Source organism: Vicugna pacos, chromosome 4 (genome assembly GCF_048564905.1).
Source record: "Vicugna pacos chromosome 4, VicPac4, whole genome shotgun sequence".
Taxonomy (NCBI): Eukaryota; Metazoa; Chordata; class Mammalia; order Artiodactyla; family Camelidae; genus Vicugna; species Vicugna pacos.
In genome coordinates, this window is record NC_132990.1 from 53,107,140 (window position 1) to 53,123,141 (window position 16,002).

General features: G+C 41.1%; 1 protein-coding gene across 6 annotated transcripts in view; it reads right to left on the minus strand.

Moving 5' to 3' along the window:
• Window positions 1-7,875: 7,875 nt before the first annotated feature.
• ALDOB (aldolase, fructose-bisphosphate B) overlaps window positions 7,876-16,002 on the minus strand; it is a 40,112-nt gene continuing 31,985 nt past the window's right edge. For all 6 annotated transcript variants that reach the window (XM_072958980.1, XM_072958981.1, XM_072958983.1 and 3 more), the window contains 6 exons: window positions 15,161-15,215; window positions 14,042-14,202; window positions 13,075-13,158; window positions 12,012-12,186; window positions 10,687-10,886; window positions 7,876-8,408 (listed from right to left, as the gene is read on the minus strand). In XM_072958980.1, the coding sequence (XP_072815081.1) occupies window positions 8,313-8,408; window positions 10,687-10,886; window positions 12,012-12,186; window positions 13,075-13,158; window positions 14,042-14,202; window positions 15,161-15,215 (771 nt within the window). In that variant the 3' untranslated portion in view covers window positions 7,876-8,312. The remainder of the gene's footprint in view (window positions 8,409-10,686; window positions 10,887-12,011; window positions 12,187-13,074; window positions 13,159-14,041; window positions 14,203-15,160; window positions 15,216-16,002) is intronic.

Sequence of the window (16,002 nt, forward strand, 5' to 3'; positions counted from 1 at the left end):
GAATCAAGGATTTAAAGGAAGTTGCTCTCTCTTGGTCTACCTCTGATTTGTTACATTTTCTGGGATAGTATAGTTAAGGTTAAGTCCATGTATTTAGTTTCTGAGTATAAAATTCCAAATCACCAGCACTCTTGTAATTCTACCTTCCTAATAGTTTAGGTAAAAGACCTCCCTTTCTCCTACACCCTAGACATTCTAAACATCACCTTCAAACTTTCATCTTCCCATCTCTCAATATGTATGTGTGTGTGCATATGTAAATGTGGATGTTATGGTATGTGTAGAAATAACACGTCTTGTGCACTCTTATTCAAATTAAGCACTCATAGTTACCAAATAGCTAACTTCAAAATAGTTTGTGGCCCAATGAAAAGTACAAACAGTAACTGATAATGCACTCAATTTTTAAATAAAATTACCCTCCTGCCCTAAATCTCCCATTTTACTTACTCTGCACCAGTGGTTTCCAGTCCAAGGCTGCAACTAATAATGAAGTTCTTAGACCTGTTCTCTGTATTTTGAAAAATGCAAAGTGTTTGTTTTTGCTACATGCACACTAAAACATTTCTTACGCTTTTTGCTGGAATTGCATTCTTTCATATATGGTTTATCTTGCTGAGCGGAAGCTCTGGCTGTTGTTGACCTCATAATTTGGGGCCATGGTTGTATGAAATATTCCTCCTAAAAATACCTAATTTTTCACATCCTTGGATGTGAATCTGGAGCAATTGCTCCAAGCTTCAGTAACAGTGAAACAATTCTTGCCTGTATGTCCAGTTCATTGCTTACAAAAAGCATAACCAAAAAAGATGATTTTTTTAAAAAATTATTAAAGCAAGTCCATTGCAATATACACTGCTATTTTCCAAGAAAATGATAGAAATAATGCAGAAGGCTCTAGAGAGGGATATGAAGTGCCTAGAAGAGTAGGAAAGGAGAAAGTTAAATCTTTCAAGAGGAGATGATGCTTAAGATAAGATTAAAAGATAAGTATCGGGAGAGAGAAATACTGCCTGGCAACAGGGCGTTGTGGGAGGACCCGGTACCTACAGAGTGAGGTCCTGGTTGCTTGGTGTTTGGAATGTGGCAGGAGGGAAGTCTGCCCATAAACAAGAGTTGTCATGCTGAAGAGATGGCTTTATTCTGCCTGAAATTCTGTGGTAAGGTTTTCCATGTATTTTAACTGCGGGGTGTGTGTGTGTGTGTGTGTGTGTGTGTGTACCTTTCCAAATACTACACACACAACACACGTCTTATGATGCCCTCATTTTAACTCGAGGCAATGTGGAAGTGAATAGGAGGGAAAAGATTGGTTCTTGACCTTAGATCTATGGATCTTGTCCTCAGAAAACTGCACAAAACAAGGGTTCAAAGACTGAGATATTCTGGCATCTTTAAGGCAATTGGAATGAAAGGAGATGAGCTTGAGAAATAAAGAGTAAGACTTGCTAATTGGATGAGGAAAATGAGGCAGAGTAAAGATTCAAGGTGGGTTTGGATGGTTGGTATACCTATTCACTAAGAAGGTGGGGGAGGAGAAAGGTGCATCTGGTCTGGAGTGAGGAGATTAATTACTGAAGCTTTTGAGCATGTAATGTTTTGTTTATCAGTGAGACAGCAGAGATATCTAGATGTGGGTATGGTGAACAGGGAAGATCTGGGCTAGAAATTAATTTAGGAATTCACCAGTGTTCAGAAATGAATTAAGATTTAAGGAAAGAATAAAGCAAGAAAAGAAATCCAGAGATGGAATCCTGAGGCCCACTCTTCTTTAGTGGATGGGCAAGATTCAGAGACCAAGGGAGGAAGGACCAGAAGTATCAAAACCCAGTAGGTAGTGATGACTGTTGTAGGAAAGCAGCCTGGAAGAGTGCTGCAGAGACTTCAAGGAAGGGTTGAAGAGTGTCCTTTAGATTGGATAATTAGAAAGTCATTAATAAGTATAACAGCAGATCTGAAATTAGGAAGAGCCAGTTTTCAGGGGCTTAAATAGTGTCTGAAAAGTGTAGGTCAATTCCCAAATACTGCCAGTTCACGGAGAGAAGTTTTATACTGTTTTACATTCAAATGGTAAAGGAAGGACAACGTAGTATCTTTGTTAAAAAAAAAAAAACTAAATTGGTTAAAGACCTAAATCACATTTATTCTGAAATAATGCCCCCCTTTTAAATAAATAAAGTCCTTTTATAAACTAATAGCAATTTTATGGGATGGTTTGTTGAATGTATGTCTTCAGTTACAAAATAATTGGCAACACTTTCTCAGTTGTTCTTACCCACTTAAATTTTACTCGTCTGTAAAAAGGAATAAAAAGTAGATTATTTGTGAATATAAAGAGAGATGTAGATTGAGATTAAAGAAAGAAAATAAGTATTTTTCCGTTCTGAACAGATAACCAGTTGAGGGAGAAGTTGAAGATAAAGGAGAGTAAGTGGAAATTGAATTATTAGATAAGCAAAAATGAATTCTAGTGCTATTGGAAGAATTTACTCTGGAGGCTTTCTCCCATTTGGGAAAAAAGGAAAGAGGACAGATTTAGTGTCTGGTTGGGGAAAGGGGAAGAAATAGAATGCACTTAAGGTGATTCAGCTTCAAAAAATTGTCAAATTCATGTTTTGAGAATCAGGGAAGGAAGAGAGGTGGCCACCACGAGGGGTAGAGTTGGGAGCATTGTCAGTAGTAAAGGTGTGGAGTAGCAATTAGGGACAATGGAAGAGAGAACTAAACAAAAACTTGGAGAGAGCTTTTGGGGTTTTGTTTAGGGCCCAACTGAAGTAAAAGACTAAACTTAATAGCATTACTCAAATTCCTTGTGGGAATTAACACATGAAACAATTTTGAAAGAAAATTAAACTAGATGAAGCAAAATATTAATTAGTAGACGTTCTGGGGTTCTCCCAAGAAACAGAACTAATAAACCAATAGAATAAATGGAGAGACAGAGAGAACATAGGAATTGGCTCATGTGATTAATAGAGGACAAGAAGTCCCACGATATGCTGTCCTTAAGCTGGAGAACCACGAAGCCAATGGTGTAATTCAGTCTGAGTCCACAGAGTCCCAAGGACCAGGAGTACTGATACCCAAGGACAGAAGATGGATAACCCACTTGGAGAGAGAGCAAATTTGCCTTCCTTCACCTTTTTGTTTGATTCAAGCCCTCAACAAATTGGATGATGCACACAAGCATTGCTGAAGGTGATCTTTACTCAGTCTACATATTTAAATGAACATACTTCTCATGTCAGTCCAATGGCTAAGACAAGCCTCAGTATCACATGACAATCACTGTGTCCTTGGAACCAAGAAGTACACTCTGACATCTCTGGCTTGTAAATTCCCCCAGGGTAAGACCAGAGCAGGACAAGGGAAAGCTGCAAGTGGCTGCAGAAAGATGACTTAACCTTGTATATCATAAGAGGACAGGGTAGATTTCTCTGACACCTGAGACATTGAGCTACAGCCTAACCTTGGTTGTTGTGAACTGCCAGGTATCAGTGTTTAGAAGATGCTCTACATTTCACTGGGGCACCAAATTCAAAGAGCTGAATCTATGCATGTACGTAAGCCTCTTTTTGAGAATTAGATGTAAAATAATTTTGAATTTTTATTTGTCCCAGTACTTGCCTCTCAAGTTGCAATACAAGGAGATTTTATTGCACAGGTAGTAAATAGTTATACTACATAAGGATAAATTTTGGTGGTTGTTTTCCCCAGTCTAAAGATGTCATGTCCACTCACTGACTTCCACCACCAGAAGGCTAGGACCTATGTCAGACTGCTATTATGTACACTTAGCTGGCTCCCAGTTTCCTCCCCATCTTCTGTTTTAAAAACTAATTTTCAGCAAGACCCTTTTAGTATGTTATTCCCTGATCAGAAATTATTCACAGGTTCCTATTTCTCATTACTTCAAGGCAAGACTTTTCATAATATTCTTGCCCAATCTCTTTTTCCCCTCCACTGTGCCACTCCACTTCTTCAAAATATACAATCTTAGTCAGGACACAGTTAATTCTCTTCACTTCCACTCAAGTGCCTTTGCCATTCATTCTTCAAGAGGCAACTGACAAGGAAGAAATATATTTAATCATGATTTGTGTCTGGCACTATACCTGTGCTAACTTCACAGCAAATCCCATTTCACAGATGAGGAAACTGAGGCTTAAGATCCCTAGATCACCTAACTAGCCATAAACTGTCTGCAATTCCTCCCATTTCCTTTGATCTCAGAACCTCCCTATACCACAGTACTTTAGCACATTATTGTGTATGTACCATTTTGTTTCCTAACTGTAGCCTTGTCTTCCTCGTCTCAATGGTAAGCATACAAGGACCACATAGTATCTTTATAGCACGAAGTATACAGTAGATGCTAAAGAATCCTTGTTGACTAATTTTCTTATATGTCTACATACATTGATTCCCAGTACTGAGTGTTAGGCTATTTCAGGAGCCTTAGGACAGACTGTGTTACAGCCAGAAAACCATGTTTATTTGAGTAAGGAAAAAAGAGCTGTAACTGGCTGTGGTGAGCTCCTCCATTGCTCCTGTCTCTCAATTCATCCTCTCTAGAAAACAGGCTTAGGGAATTGGAAGCATTACATGAGCCCTCTGGGCTCTGCTGAGTATGGATAGTTCATCTATTAACCCTAGAAGTGTGGCAGATACCGTTCTAAAGACAGGTTCACAATTCTTTATCTGAGAGCTTTGAGGGCATGTGTGCCTTAGAAATCACAATTTTTCATATTTTGGAGAGTAGATATAGCACTTATGCTATGTATTATATAACTCCCTCTACAGGGTCTGAGTCAGTACCTACAATCAGACGCATTAAAACATCTCTGCGTCCCATCAAGTGGAATCAAGATGACAGCCTTGAGTCAGGTTGTGCCACCAAATAATTTGCTGCAAACTTGGAAGAAAACTTTTGGTCTTTAGAGCTTTTTGGATTTTAGAATTGTGGACAAAGAATTTTGAACATGTAATTGAAATGTATACTCATTTACTCTCTCAATAATTTGCAATACTATTCTTTATTTTGAAGATGAAGAAACTGAACCACAAATAGGTTGTATAAGGTGTCCAAGGTCACCTGGCTTGGAAGTGGCAGAGGCAGCATTTGAACCTGGACTGTCTGACTCCAGAATCTGTGCTGTTTAACACCATGAGTGCTGCCTCTCAAGGGGACTTTGCAAATCACACTAGCCTAAGTCTCACCCACTGGTTATGTGACCTGGAACAACTTCCTCAGCACACTGGACACCAGTTTCCTCCACTGCTGCTAAGAATGAAATGTAGATGTCAGCTGGCATCTTTCACCCTAGAACAGCTAGACCAGATGGTCCTGAAGTCCCAGTCCTGCTTTGCTTAAAGCCTACTCCAAGATTTCTTCGAGTTTCTAGAGGCTTATATTCTCATTCTCACTAAAGAGATGTAAATCAGTTGACATTATGAATTGTCCTGGTATTTTTTTTTTGTGAAGGAAGATGTGGACTCATATCTGAAACTCAGCCCTTCCTATCAAGAAGACAAATATGTTCAGACTGCTTGATATTTCTCTCCTTCTCAAAAGTCTTTTAGTCACCTCCCCACAATTCCACATTGCCCTAGCTTTCTCCTTACCTTCTCCCTTTCCCCTCCTTTCTCATTTCTTCTCCTTGTTCACTTCCTTGCCCCTTCCTCCCTTCTCTCCCCCTTCCTCTTCAGAGCAAACCCAAATTCTCTTTTTATTCCTCCCAGCATTTAGTAATTTTTTGGTGGCCTGGGATTTTGCTATTTATGCCTTCAAGGTATCATCTTCTCCCAGTGAATTATCAAAGTGTTTTATTACACAAAGGCTGTTAGTTCCTTTTCAAAGAGTTCTTTCCCTTTTGCCATCCCATGATGTCCAACCTAAATGCCATCTCCTCCCTTTCTGCACCCAGCCATACTGACAGACTCTCCTCCCTACTTCCCAACCACTGGTCAATGGCATTTGTCTTTCTTGCTTAGCTACTTAAACTTAATTGTCTTATATGCAAATGCCATGGCTACCGTAAAGCTGAATTGTCTCTTAATCACTTTCAATGGCCTAGTACCAGGATTTATTTTTAGTAGGTGTTCAGTACTACTAGAATATGATCACTCACTCAGTGATCATACAGTTAATAGGAATTGAAGCCTGTAGCCTCGCAACACTGGTCTTCATATTACTGAGAATGAAGGAAACTACCGGGGTTGAGATCTCAAATACAACTGTAGTGCCTTAGTCAGGAAAATAAATCAGATGATAGCCATGGAAAATGCATTCTATAAATCCTCACCCCCAGTGAAGTGTAATCCAGCCTTCACCAAAAGACATAAATATCTCAGCCTTGGTAATAAATTTATGCTCAACCCATAAATGAGAATCTAAGAGGGTTTCTTTACAACTTAGGGTCAGTGATGCTGAATAAGCTCTAGAAAAAATTTTCTGGCAGAAGTGGTTTGTCACACCAGGTGTTACCAGCATTTATGACAGTTCAGCACATCGACCACTTGATAAGTGAATGAATGCAGTAAGAAATGCAGAAGAGCTATAGCACTGGTGGCAGAGGTAATGAGCGCTGCCTGTTACCCTGCCCTTCTCCTCCTCCCTGGCCATGTGTCCATTACAGGAGAAAGAAGCCTGAATGTATGACCATCAGCAAGTAATTCAATTGCTCTAGGCTTGGTTTTATCAACCGTAAAATGAAAGCCTTGGGTTAAATGACCTCTATGGTAGGTTGGAATTGCTTGTAAGACTACATGGTAGTTGTTTTTAGAAAAGTAATACAGGTACATGGACATAAACACTCAAATGTTGTAGAGGCAAGTAATAAGTAAAAATCTTCCCCGTACCCGGTTCCCAGGTCTTTCTCCTCCGAGGTCCCTTTGAACTAATTCTTCTTATTCCTCTAAATCATATGCATATGCTTCTATTTCCTAATTTATTTACTCTAAGTAGTATCATTTATCTTTGTACTCTTCAAGACAAAGAATTTAGTTTACTACATTCTCCTATCTTTTAATTATAGGTATGACTACTTTAATGATTTATATCCATTTCATTACTTTAGTAGACTCAAAGCACCATTTCTTTTCTTTTTTCTTTTTTTTTTTGCTAAAGCACTATTTAAAAAAAAAAATTAATGGAGGTACTGGAGATTGAACCCAGGACGTCCTGCATGCTAAGCACATGCTCTACCACTGAGCTATTCCCTCTCCCCAAAGCACTATTTCTTAATCCATCAATTTCAAGTACTAACTTTGCACTAAGTAAACTAGTGTTCCCTTTGCTTTTCTTCACTTCTCCCCCTGGAATTTCCCAGCTTCTGTCACTTAAATCATTATTTTTATATTGTCCAAATTTATCATGTTTAAATTCTCTCCTGTAACTATGGTTGTCTTTAACACTTTTTCTATAGGTTAATTCTGAAAATTGGAAGCAAATAAAATATAATTATGTGAATATTATTTACCGCAAAACTAGGTAGTGTACTTGCCTGTGCAGAGGAAGATGCAGTCCTGTGTCACCAAACCTGGGTCACTTGAAGAGGAATGCTTCAAGCATCAAAGTCACATTCTTCTTATATTCCACATTTTGCTCAAAATTATTTTACATTGTAGCTTGCTTCACATTATGAATTGCTTTCATTTCTAAATAACTTTGAACTTGAAATCTAGGTTGGCAGTTCTCAAACTTGGCTGGAGTGTAGCCTGAGCATCTGGGTCTCTTAATTTTGCCAGGTTATTCCAGTGAGTAGCCAAAGTTGACGATCCTGACCACTAATGCCAGTCATGTCTACTAGAGTCAGAAGTATTGAAACATACTGAGCCCTTTGAAAGCAAGAGCAGAAAGTAAAACCTGATACAAAATGAAGATTTGTAGAACATTTTATTTCTTTTTTGGTTGCAGCTGTCTCCGTCATAACCTACCACTGCTAAGACTGTTTAATACGATGCACTTCTCTGCACTCAGCTTATGAGGTGTTTCACTTGGTTATTTGGATGGGGAACTGATTCTGTTTTAAAGTCTATTCTTTTCTTAGATGGACACTCTGGGGCAGGTGAGCTGGAAATACTGTTAAGAAACTACTGTGTGAAATTTCATCAGATCCTTGATATTCAGACTTGCATTTCAATGACTGATTTTTTTTCCTTGTGTCTAAGAATTTAACATGCATTGTGTTCCCAGGATTCCAATCTAATTTTGTCTAATTTCCAGGGTCAGCTGAAAGGCTGTTGTTCCCTTTCGATCCTCCTATCAAGACACCTAGATGTGCGCGAGCCAGGCTGGCTGGCCTCGGGTTCTAGTAGGTGTAGCAGGCTGTGAAGAGAGACTGGGTGGAAGCAGTACCGGAAGAGCCCGTGTGAACATACTGTCCTTTGGCCGCCTGGCAGTTAGCCTAAAAAACAAGTGTGAGAGAGGAGACTGAGTCAGAGCAACCCTGGGCTTTGACTCCCTTTGCTTCCCACTGAAACCAGCTCCACCTCCATATGGATTTCTTTGTCTCCTTAAAATGCTGCTGATACCATCCCTTTCCTTCTATAAAATGTTACTCCCTTTTTTTAAATCTCAGTTTTCTGAGCATTTCTCAGGCAAGCCTGAGGTTTGTGTCAGTTACTGGGAAGGTTTTTTAGTACCAACAATATTGCAACAACAGTGCCAGAAATTAAAGTTGAGAAACTTCTCATTCTTACAGCGATAAGGAAATGGAAATTTCAATCCCAACATGGGGAACCTTGGAATAGCTGTTGAAATTAGCCTGCTGGGAAACAGACTAGATGTATGGCTGGGCATCAGGCAGGTGCGGCTGAAGTTTCATTAGCAAACAAAGTTTTTTGGAATAAATTTTCCATTTCATACCTATATTTGTCCATAAGACTATGTAGTTTTTAGCTAGTTGTTACTGTAATATCATTTGTTATCATGCAAATTCCAATTAAAGGTGAGCCCAGAATTATGAAACCTATAATCACATTTGAATGCTACTTAGCAGACTCGTGTCTTCAAGTCACAGTTGCTATTTTCTGATCTCTCCAGGACTTATTTCTCCATCTACAGTAATTTTTCAAAGTTAGGTTTCATGGATCTAAGCACTTGTGAGAAATGGAAATTCTCTAGCTTGACCCCAAACCTCCTCAATCACAAACTCAGTGGCTGGGGTCCAGCCGCCTGCGTTTTAATGTGCCCTTAGGTGATTCGGATACACGCTTAGGCTTGAGAATCACCATTCCAGATGATAAACAGCACCCCTTCTTTCGTGTGGATGGCCCTTCTGACCCTTGCTTTCAAAATCCCTCCATCTTATTAGCTACATCTTCCCACCTCATCAGCCACACACCAGCACAGCCATAGATAGCCATCCTTGTCACGAGGTAAAGCACTACCTCTGAAGTCTCCTATCTCCCTTATGCCCCTGAGATGATTTCTTTAGCTTCTTTAAATCTTTCCTTTCCTTTAGTGCCTCATCACTAAACTGGCTACACCTGATTCCTAGCCCAGCCTCCTCTACCATCAGCAAACTGAATAAGACTATCACTCAAATTCGGCACTCTTCCACCTCCCTAGTAAACTTTTACTCTTCAACCCTGCTCTTTCCCATTTAGGTTGATTTGAATCTTCCTGCATGCTTAAGGCGGCTGTTGGGAAAATTTAGGATCTAAGTTAACATCCCACAACCTTACCCTCATTTCAGCTGCACCCTGCTTATGCTTGGCCATAACCTCTGGTCAATTTCCTAGCAGACTACTTCAACAGCTATTCCAAGTTCCCCACCATAAAGACTGAAATCGCCATTCCCTAACCCCTCTCGACAGATGTCCTCACTTGTCATGAGTGATAAACCACTGCAGACCTGATTCCAAGCTCATTCTGTCTCTTCTTTGCTGTCTCTTCACTCCTAAAACCAACTCTGCCACCTGTATATAATATTTAGTTTCATGAAGCCCTGTTTCCTCTAAGTCCTTGTCCTCTCTCAGTCTTTCATCTTGCCTCTGGCTCCTTCTGCTTTACATTTAAACATGGCAAGCTCTCTCGTATTTGGATAAACTCTAAGTTCCCTGAAGGCAGTGGCTGTGTCTGCTTTGTTCACTGCGGTCCTTGGCTCATAGCAGATGCTCAAAAAAAAAAAAGTTACCCTTTTTTGTTCTCATCTCTCCTGATAACTTTTCTGGGTCTTTTCCTGCCAAACATCTTGAATGAGCACCTTTCCTCTACTGAACCTGTTTTGTTGAAGGTCACTGATAATGCCCCTTAATGCCAATATCAGCCTTTTCTCGGCGTTTACTTTGAACCTTTCCGTAGTGTGTTGTTATTGATCCCTTGACACTTGATTCTGTCTGTTCCCAGAATCCTTGGTTCATCTTAATATGTTATCACTGCTTGTCTTGGTGGCTTCTCTTCTTTATCTTCCCAAAATGAGAGGTGTCCTAGGTTCATTCCTTGGCTCTCTCATCTGTCTCTGTGGAAACTGTCCTTCAATCTGCTGGCATCAACTCTACTCCCAGTGTGGATAATTCAAAACGCTCTCCAGCCTTAACCTTCCTGCTAAGCTCTAATGCCACATTTTCCAATGCCTGGTAGACAATCTCTGGAGATACCTTCATGGCCTGAAGAAGGCCATGAGAGCCCGGTCCCAGGTATTCACTTGATAAAGTATACAAGAGGTAGTAGCGTCTTACCAGAGCCCGCTTCATAAAAGCCTCCTGGGTTGCCTTCTTGTTTGCAGCCTTGCCACCCCAGGCAGCCAGTGCACTGGCCTGCAGGGCCCGTCCGTAAGAGAAACTTAGTTTCCAGGGCTTTGGTAGAGGGCAAAGGTTGATAGCGTTGAGGTTGAGAGTAGCATCCTCTTCACTCATGCCACCAGACAAAAAGCAGATGCCTGAGAGGAGAGAAACCATCCCGCTCTGCTAGTCCCAGCTCTGTTCCCTGCTTGGGAAAGCAAGCAAGGAGCCTAAAAGAAACGTAGCATCTCAGTCTTTCCTCTAATTGATTTGCAAAAGGACTGGGTTGGAGAAATTAGTTTGCCCTCGCTGAGGCTACTTGGGCTAAGGGGAGAAAGGCTTTCATAAATAAGAGGGCAGTCAGATGTTGAGAAATCAACAGACAGTGTGTGCGGGGAGCCGCTGGTGACGGAGGGCTGCCGAGCACAAAACTTGGGCGTAAAACCCCAAAGTGCAGGGCGCCAGGCTCTGAGATTGAGGCTGCCGAGCACAAAGGTTGGGCCTAAACTCCCACAGTGCGGGGCGCCCGGCTCAAAGGTCAACTGAGTCAGAACAATCTCTGTCCCGCCACACCTTTTACTAAAGAATGCACCAGGTGCGCTAATGCCCGAGGAAATATCCTTGAGCTACTAAGTCACAAAGGACCTTCAGAGGGAGAGATACAATCGGCACACAAATCAGTAATCTTTTTAGAGAACAATCACCTGAGCTAAATATATACGAGTCATGATGTTAGCCTAGAGGAACAATGTCTTAGCTTATCATCTTGGTTCCAGGAACTCTTAATCTTAGTTTTACAAGAACTGTAAACAATAATGATGTCTGTAACAATATACAAGTTAATGGTTTTAGTACACGCCTTAAAACAATACCTTTGCCTCCAGGCAGGAATGTATGAGCTAATCGGTTAAAATCATATAAATTGACTGCAAGAAATAAACTCGTCGTCCACTCTTGACCTAGCGTCTTGCGGGCTAGAGTGAGACCCTCTCAACCCCAACTTTTCTTGTCTTGTTGTCTCTTTGTTACGTCTTTTCTTTTCTCAGTCCTGTAGCACAGGTTTCTGGACCTGATCGATTGTCGGCTGGCTCCGACAGTGTGCATCTGGACAGACTCAGAATAGGTGGTGTCACAGAATGCAAGGAGAAGTACTGGCTGCCTGTGGGACAGCAGAGGTCTGTTTCATGAATAGAAGCAGACTCCTGGACAAGCGCAAAGGCTAGTGGCACTCCTTCAAAGAACAAGGATGAAGACCTCAAGTCAGAGAAGAAAGGAAACCTTACCAGGAACAGCTGCAGGAACAGTACGGTGGAGAGATGTGACAGTGGCCATTGCTACTTGCTCTGGAGTATACTTCTTGGTGCAGGCATGTCCAGCTGTCACCATGTTGGGCTTCAACAGGGTGCCCTCCAAGTAAACATGATGGTCATTTAAGGCCTTGTAGACAGCAGCCAGGACCTGAAGGACAAGAAGTCCAGACAGGTGAAACCCAGAGCCTGCTGTAGAGTCACCTGACCTTGGCACTTTTACACTGCAGGGATGCAGGATGAAGGAATTTCCATATGTTTCTTGGCCAAGCCTTCCCAACCAGCCCCTAGGCCTAGTCAGAATAATGCATTGCAGACCACAGCCACTGAGCACAGCCAAGCTGGCCTGTCCTTGCTGTCCCTCCCCTAACTCTCACTGCATGGACCACTGACATGGCTCTGCTTCCTAGAGCCCTTCACACCTTCCTTCCCATTACTCCCTTTGGCCAATGGAGCCTGCCTTGATTTAGTTAGCTGTGAACATTTAAATTGGTCCCCATTCTCCACCCCTGTAGATGCTGAGTGATCATAAAAATGCATTTTAGAGACAGAAGTATTTTCAGATCTCATTTCAGTCCACCGCATTTTCCAAGTGGAGAAACTGAGGTCAGGTTTTATTATGACTCTCTTACTTTCCTACAGATACACTCTGGCTAATTTAGAAAGTCACATGTGAAAAAAAATACTTTCTAATTACAGTTTCTCATAGGAGCCTCATCTTATTTCAGATGTCTTAGTTTATACATAATGGAACTGAGGTCCAGAAAGTTAATGTGACTTGCCTCAGGTCCACAACTGGGAACACAGATTCTCAAGCCCTAGTCTTGGTACTGCAGATCCTGTGTTTTTTCTGTAGCGGGCATACCACTTTCCCCCAAAGAGTAGAAAATTTGATAACTCCTCCTTACCTTCTCAGTGCTACATTATGATTCTAACTGAAGAACGCTTCCTATATAACAGCTGATATATATGAAGTAACAACTGTTGCTTAAAAACAGATTTTTCAAGTGGTGTTAGGATCTTTATATTTAAGACTTACTTTCTCAGTAACATACTGGCAGTGCTCCATGTCATGGTCTCCATCAGGAATTACCTCTGGTTCAACAATGGGTACCAGCCCATTCTAAAAAGGAAAAAGGAGGGGACAGAATGAAGCTCTGCTCACTGGGATCCTTTCCTTAGGAAGATATTAACAGTTGCAACTGGTATAAAATGAAGTGCTTATGGAGAAATACCATACAGGTAACTTAAAGACAGTGAAAAGAAATGTAATGGGATCTCTAGTGAGCATTTGTGGCTTAGCTAAAATAGAACAGTGAGCGGGGAAAAGTTTTCCTGGGAATGGGGTAAAATAAATGCAAACTTAATTTCTATGTCTTATTCTAGAGACTACTCTAACTACTTCAGAACCTAGCTGTCACCCTTTTAGGACAGTCAAGCTTAAATCACTAAGAAAGCTGCCTCTTGCATGGGTTAATTAAAGAATTCAAGCAGTGTTTACAATTCTAACTGGGAATCTCCAGGTGCCCACAACTCAGGTAACCCCAACATAGCACCCGCTAAAGCAAATCAGACTTAACTTGGATCCCAGACTCCACATACATTGGAAACTTAAGCATCAGGCGACCGTCCTCTAAGAAATTATTTGGATGGGGACTAGATCAGAGCTGTCACCCTTGAGCTGGGGGTTTAAGAGAATCATGTCCTTGAACATGGTGGAGCAAAGACAAGTAAGTGCCTTGGCCTCAAGAGCTATTGCTTTTAAGACTCAGCTCACAGTGCTTTGGTAGAGGGCTGCAGTGAGCAGAGTTTGCCTTTTTTTTTTGACTCACAGCTGACTTGTGAAACCACATCTTTTCCCTACCACACCTGGCTACAGCAAAGGTAATGAAAAATGCCACGAGAGAAAAGGAGGGGTCACGTGTGGTTGTACTGAAACTGGAAAGATGGACTCTAAAGAAAGCTCTCGCCTCCTGTTTTTTAAGCCCAAAGGGAAGGAAGAGCACCTGCTGACAGATGCTGGCATAGCGGGCCAGGGTGTTGGCATTTTCCTGGATTGCAAGTTGGGATGGGCAGTGGTTGTCAATCCTCAGCACAGCACGCCATTTCCCAAAGTCAGCACCATCTTTCTTATACTGGGCACAGCGTTGAGAAAGGCCATCCAGCCCTGCAAGTCACGAGAGAGAGAGACTTCTTTGCACCCCTGTCTTTGACCCTGGGGCTGCTGATAAAGTGAAGGAGTTCACCCTTGGCTTAGCTTTTAGTCACAAAGCTTGAGGGACCAAAACATCCAGGCAAAGAAACATTAATTCCAATACTGAGCCAAAACACCTGGGTTTAACAAATATGCTTTTGATTGTATATACTCTATAAGATACTCTATAAGAAGAATAAAGGGAACCAATATTTATTCAGAACTTACTATGTTCCAGGCATGATTCTAGGCATTTTGCACACCTTATCTCATTTAATTATCATAACAACCCTAACAGTTGTTACAGTATTACAACCTAATAGTCATAACCATACAACCCTCATAGTTGTAGACTCATTTTACAGACTTAGAAACTGAGGCTCTGAGAGGTTAAGTGATTTCTCCAAGTTTGAGGAGCTAAAGAGTGACAGAGCTGGGATTCAAATTCTGCTTAGCTAATCCAATGCTATGGTTTATACTTGTCAACTTGGGCAGTGGTGTACTATGCAAAATGATCCAAGTAGTATGTGATGGAAGCAGGATTCAGATCCAAGTGTGTCTGATCCCATAGCTTGGGCTCTTTCCTCTCTACTGCTTCTACTGGATTTTTCTCTAAAATAATATTACCAAGTACAGAGTATCTTTTCTGTGCAAAGCATTGTGGTAAGCATTCATGTACATTGTCTAATTTAATCCCCAAGACCATTCCATGAAGTAGTTATTGTTATCCCATTTTAACTGAGACCCAGAACATTTAAGTGACTAGCCTGAGGGCACACAGTTATTGAGTTGAGGAGCTGAGACTGAAGAACAGGTGTGTGGCTCTAAAACCAGTGTGATATTCATTTTTGTTTTCCCCTCGCTCACTTCTTGCTTGCCTTCATGTCTGGCATATATTGGCAAGATCCATATCGGTGAGTAATATCCTTACCTTGAGTGCTGGTTTCTTTGTTTGTTCCTGCAAGGGGAGCAACTCCTTGGTCTAACTGTGAATATAAATATTTAACAAGTAATTACCAGGTGTCAGGTGTCCCAGTAAAACACAAGCAGAGCCCCTGGTGCTAACTGGTAGCTCTCATCTTTTATAAACCAAAGAATTAGGAAAGTGTATTAGTCATTGAGGGAACACAATTCAGTCCAAAGCAGAAGGGAAGTTATCTGGAAGGAACAGTGTAAGAGTGTCAACCCTAAGAGGATGGAAACTATGGAAAGCACAGGCCTGGAGCTTTGGAAGTAAGAAGTCATCTGACAGAACCTGGGATGTAGAGGTGCCATAAAAGAGCAGCCTCCTTTAAATTATTCATTCATTTATTGAAGAGACATTTATTAAGCACCTGCACATAACAAGCACTATGCTATTACAGAAGATAAGAGGAAAGAGGATGTAGCCTCTCACATAGCAGAGGCTAAGGTTATGAGCCCTGGAAGGAGACAGTGTGGGCCTGAACTGGCTCCAATTTTGCCTTGCTGTGGGCAAATTATACTACGCCTTGTAATTCTGTTTTCTCTCCTCATCTGTAAAAGAGGTATTAATTATGCTGTACAGCAGAAATTCACACATTGTAACTGACCATACTTCAGTAAAAATTAATTAACTAATCAATTAATTAATTAATTAAAAGAGGGATTATAACTGAGTCTACCTTCAGAGGTTGTGAAGAGGAATAAATGAGTGCTTGGAGTCCTAAGCACTCAACGAATACTAAGGGTCCCTCTTGAGAAGTTCATGCTGTTTTGGAAGACCTCGTTCCAGCAGCACAATAAGTGCTTCAG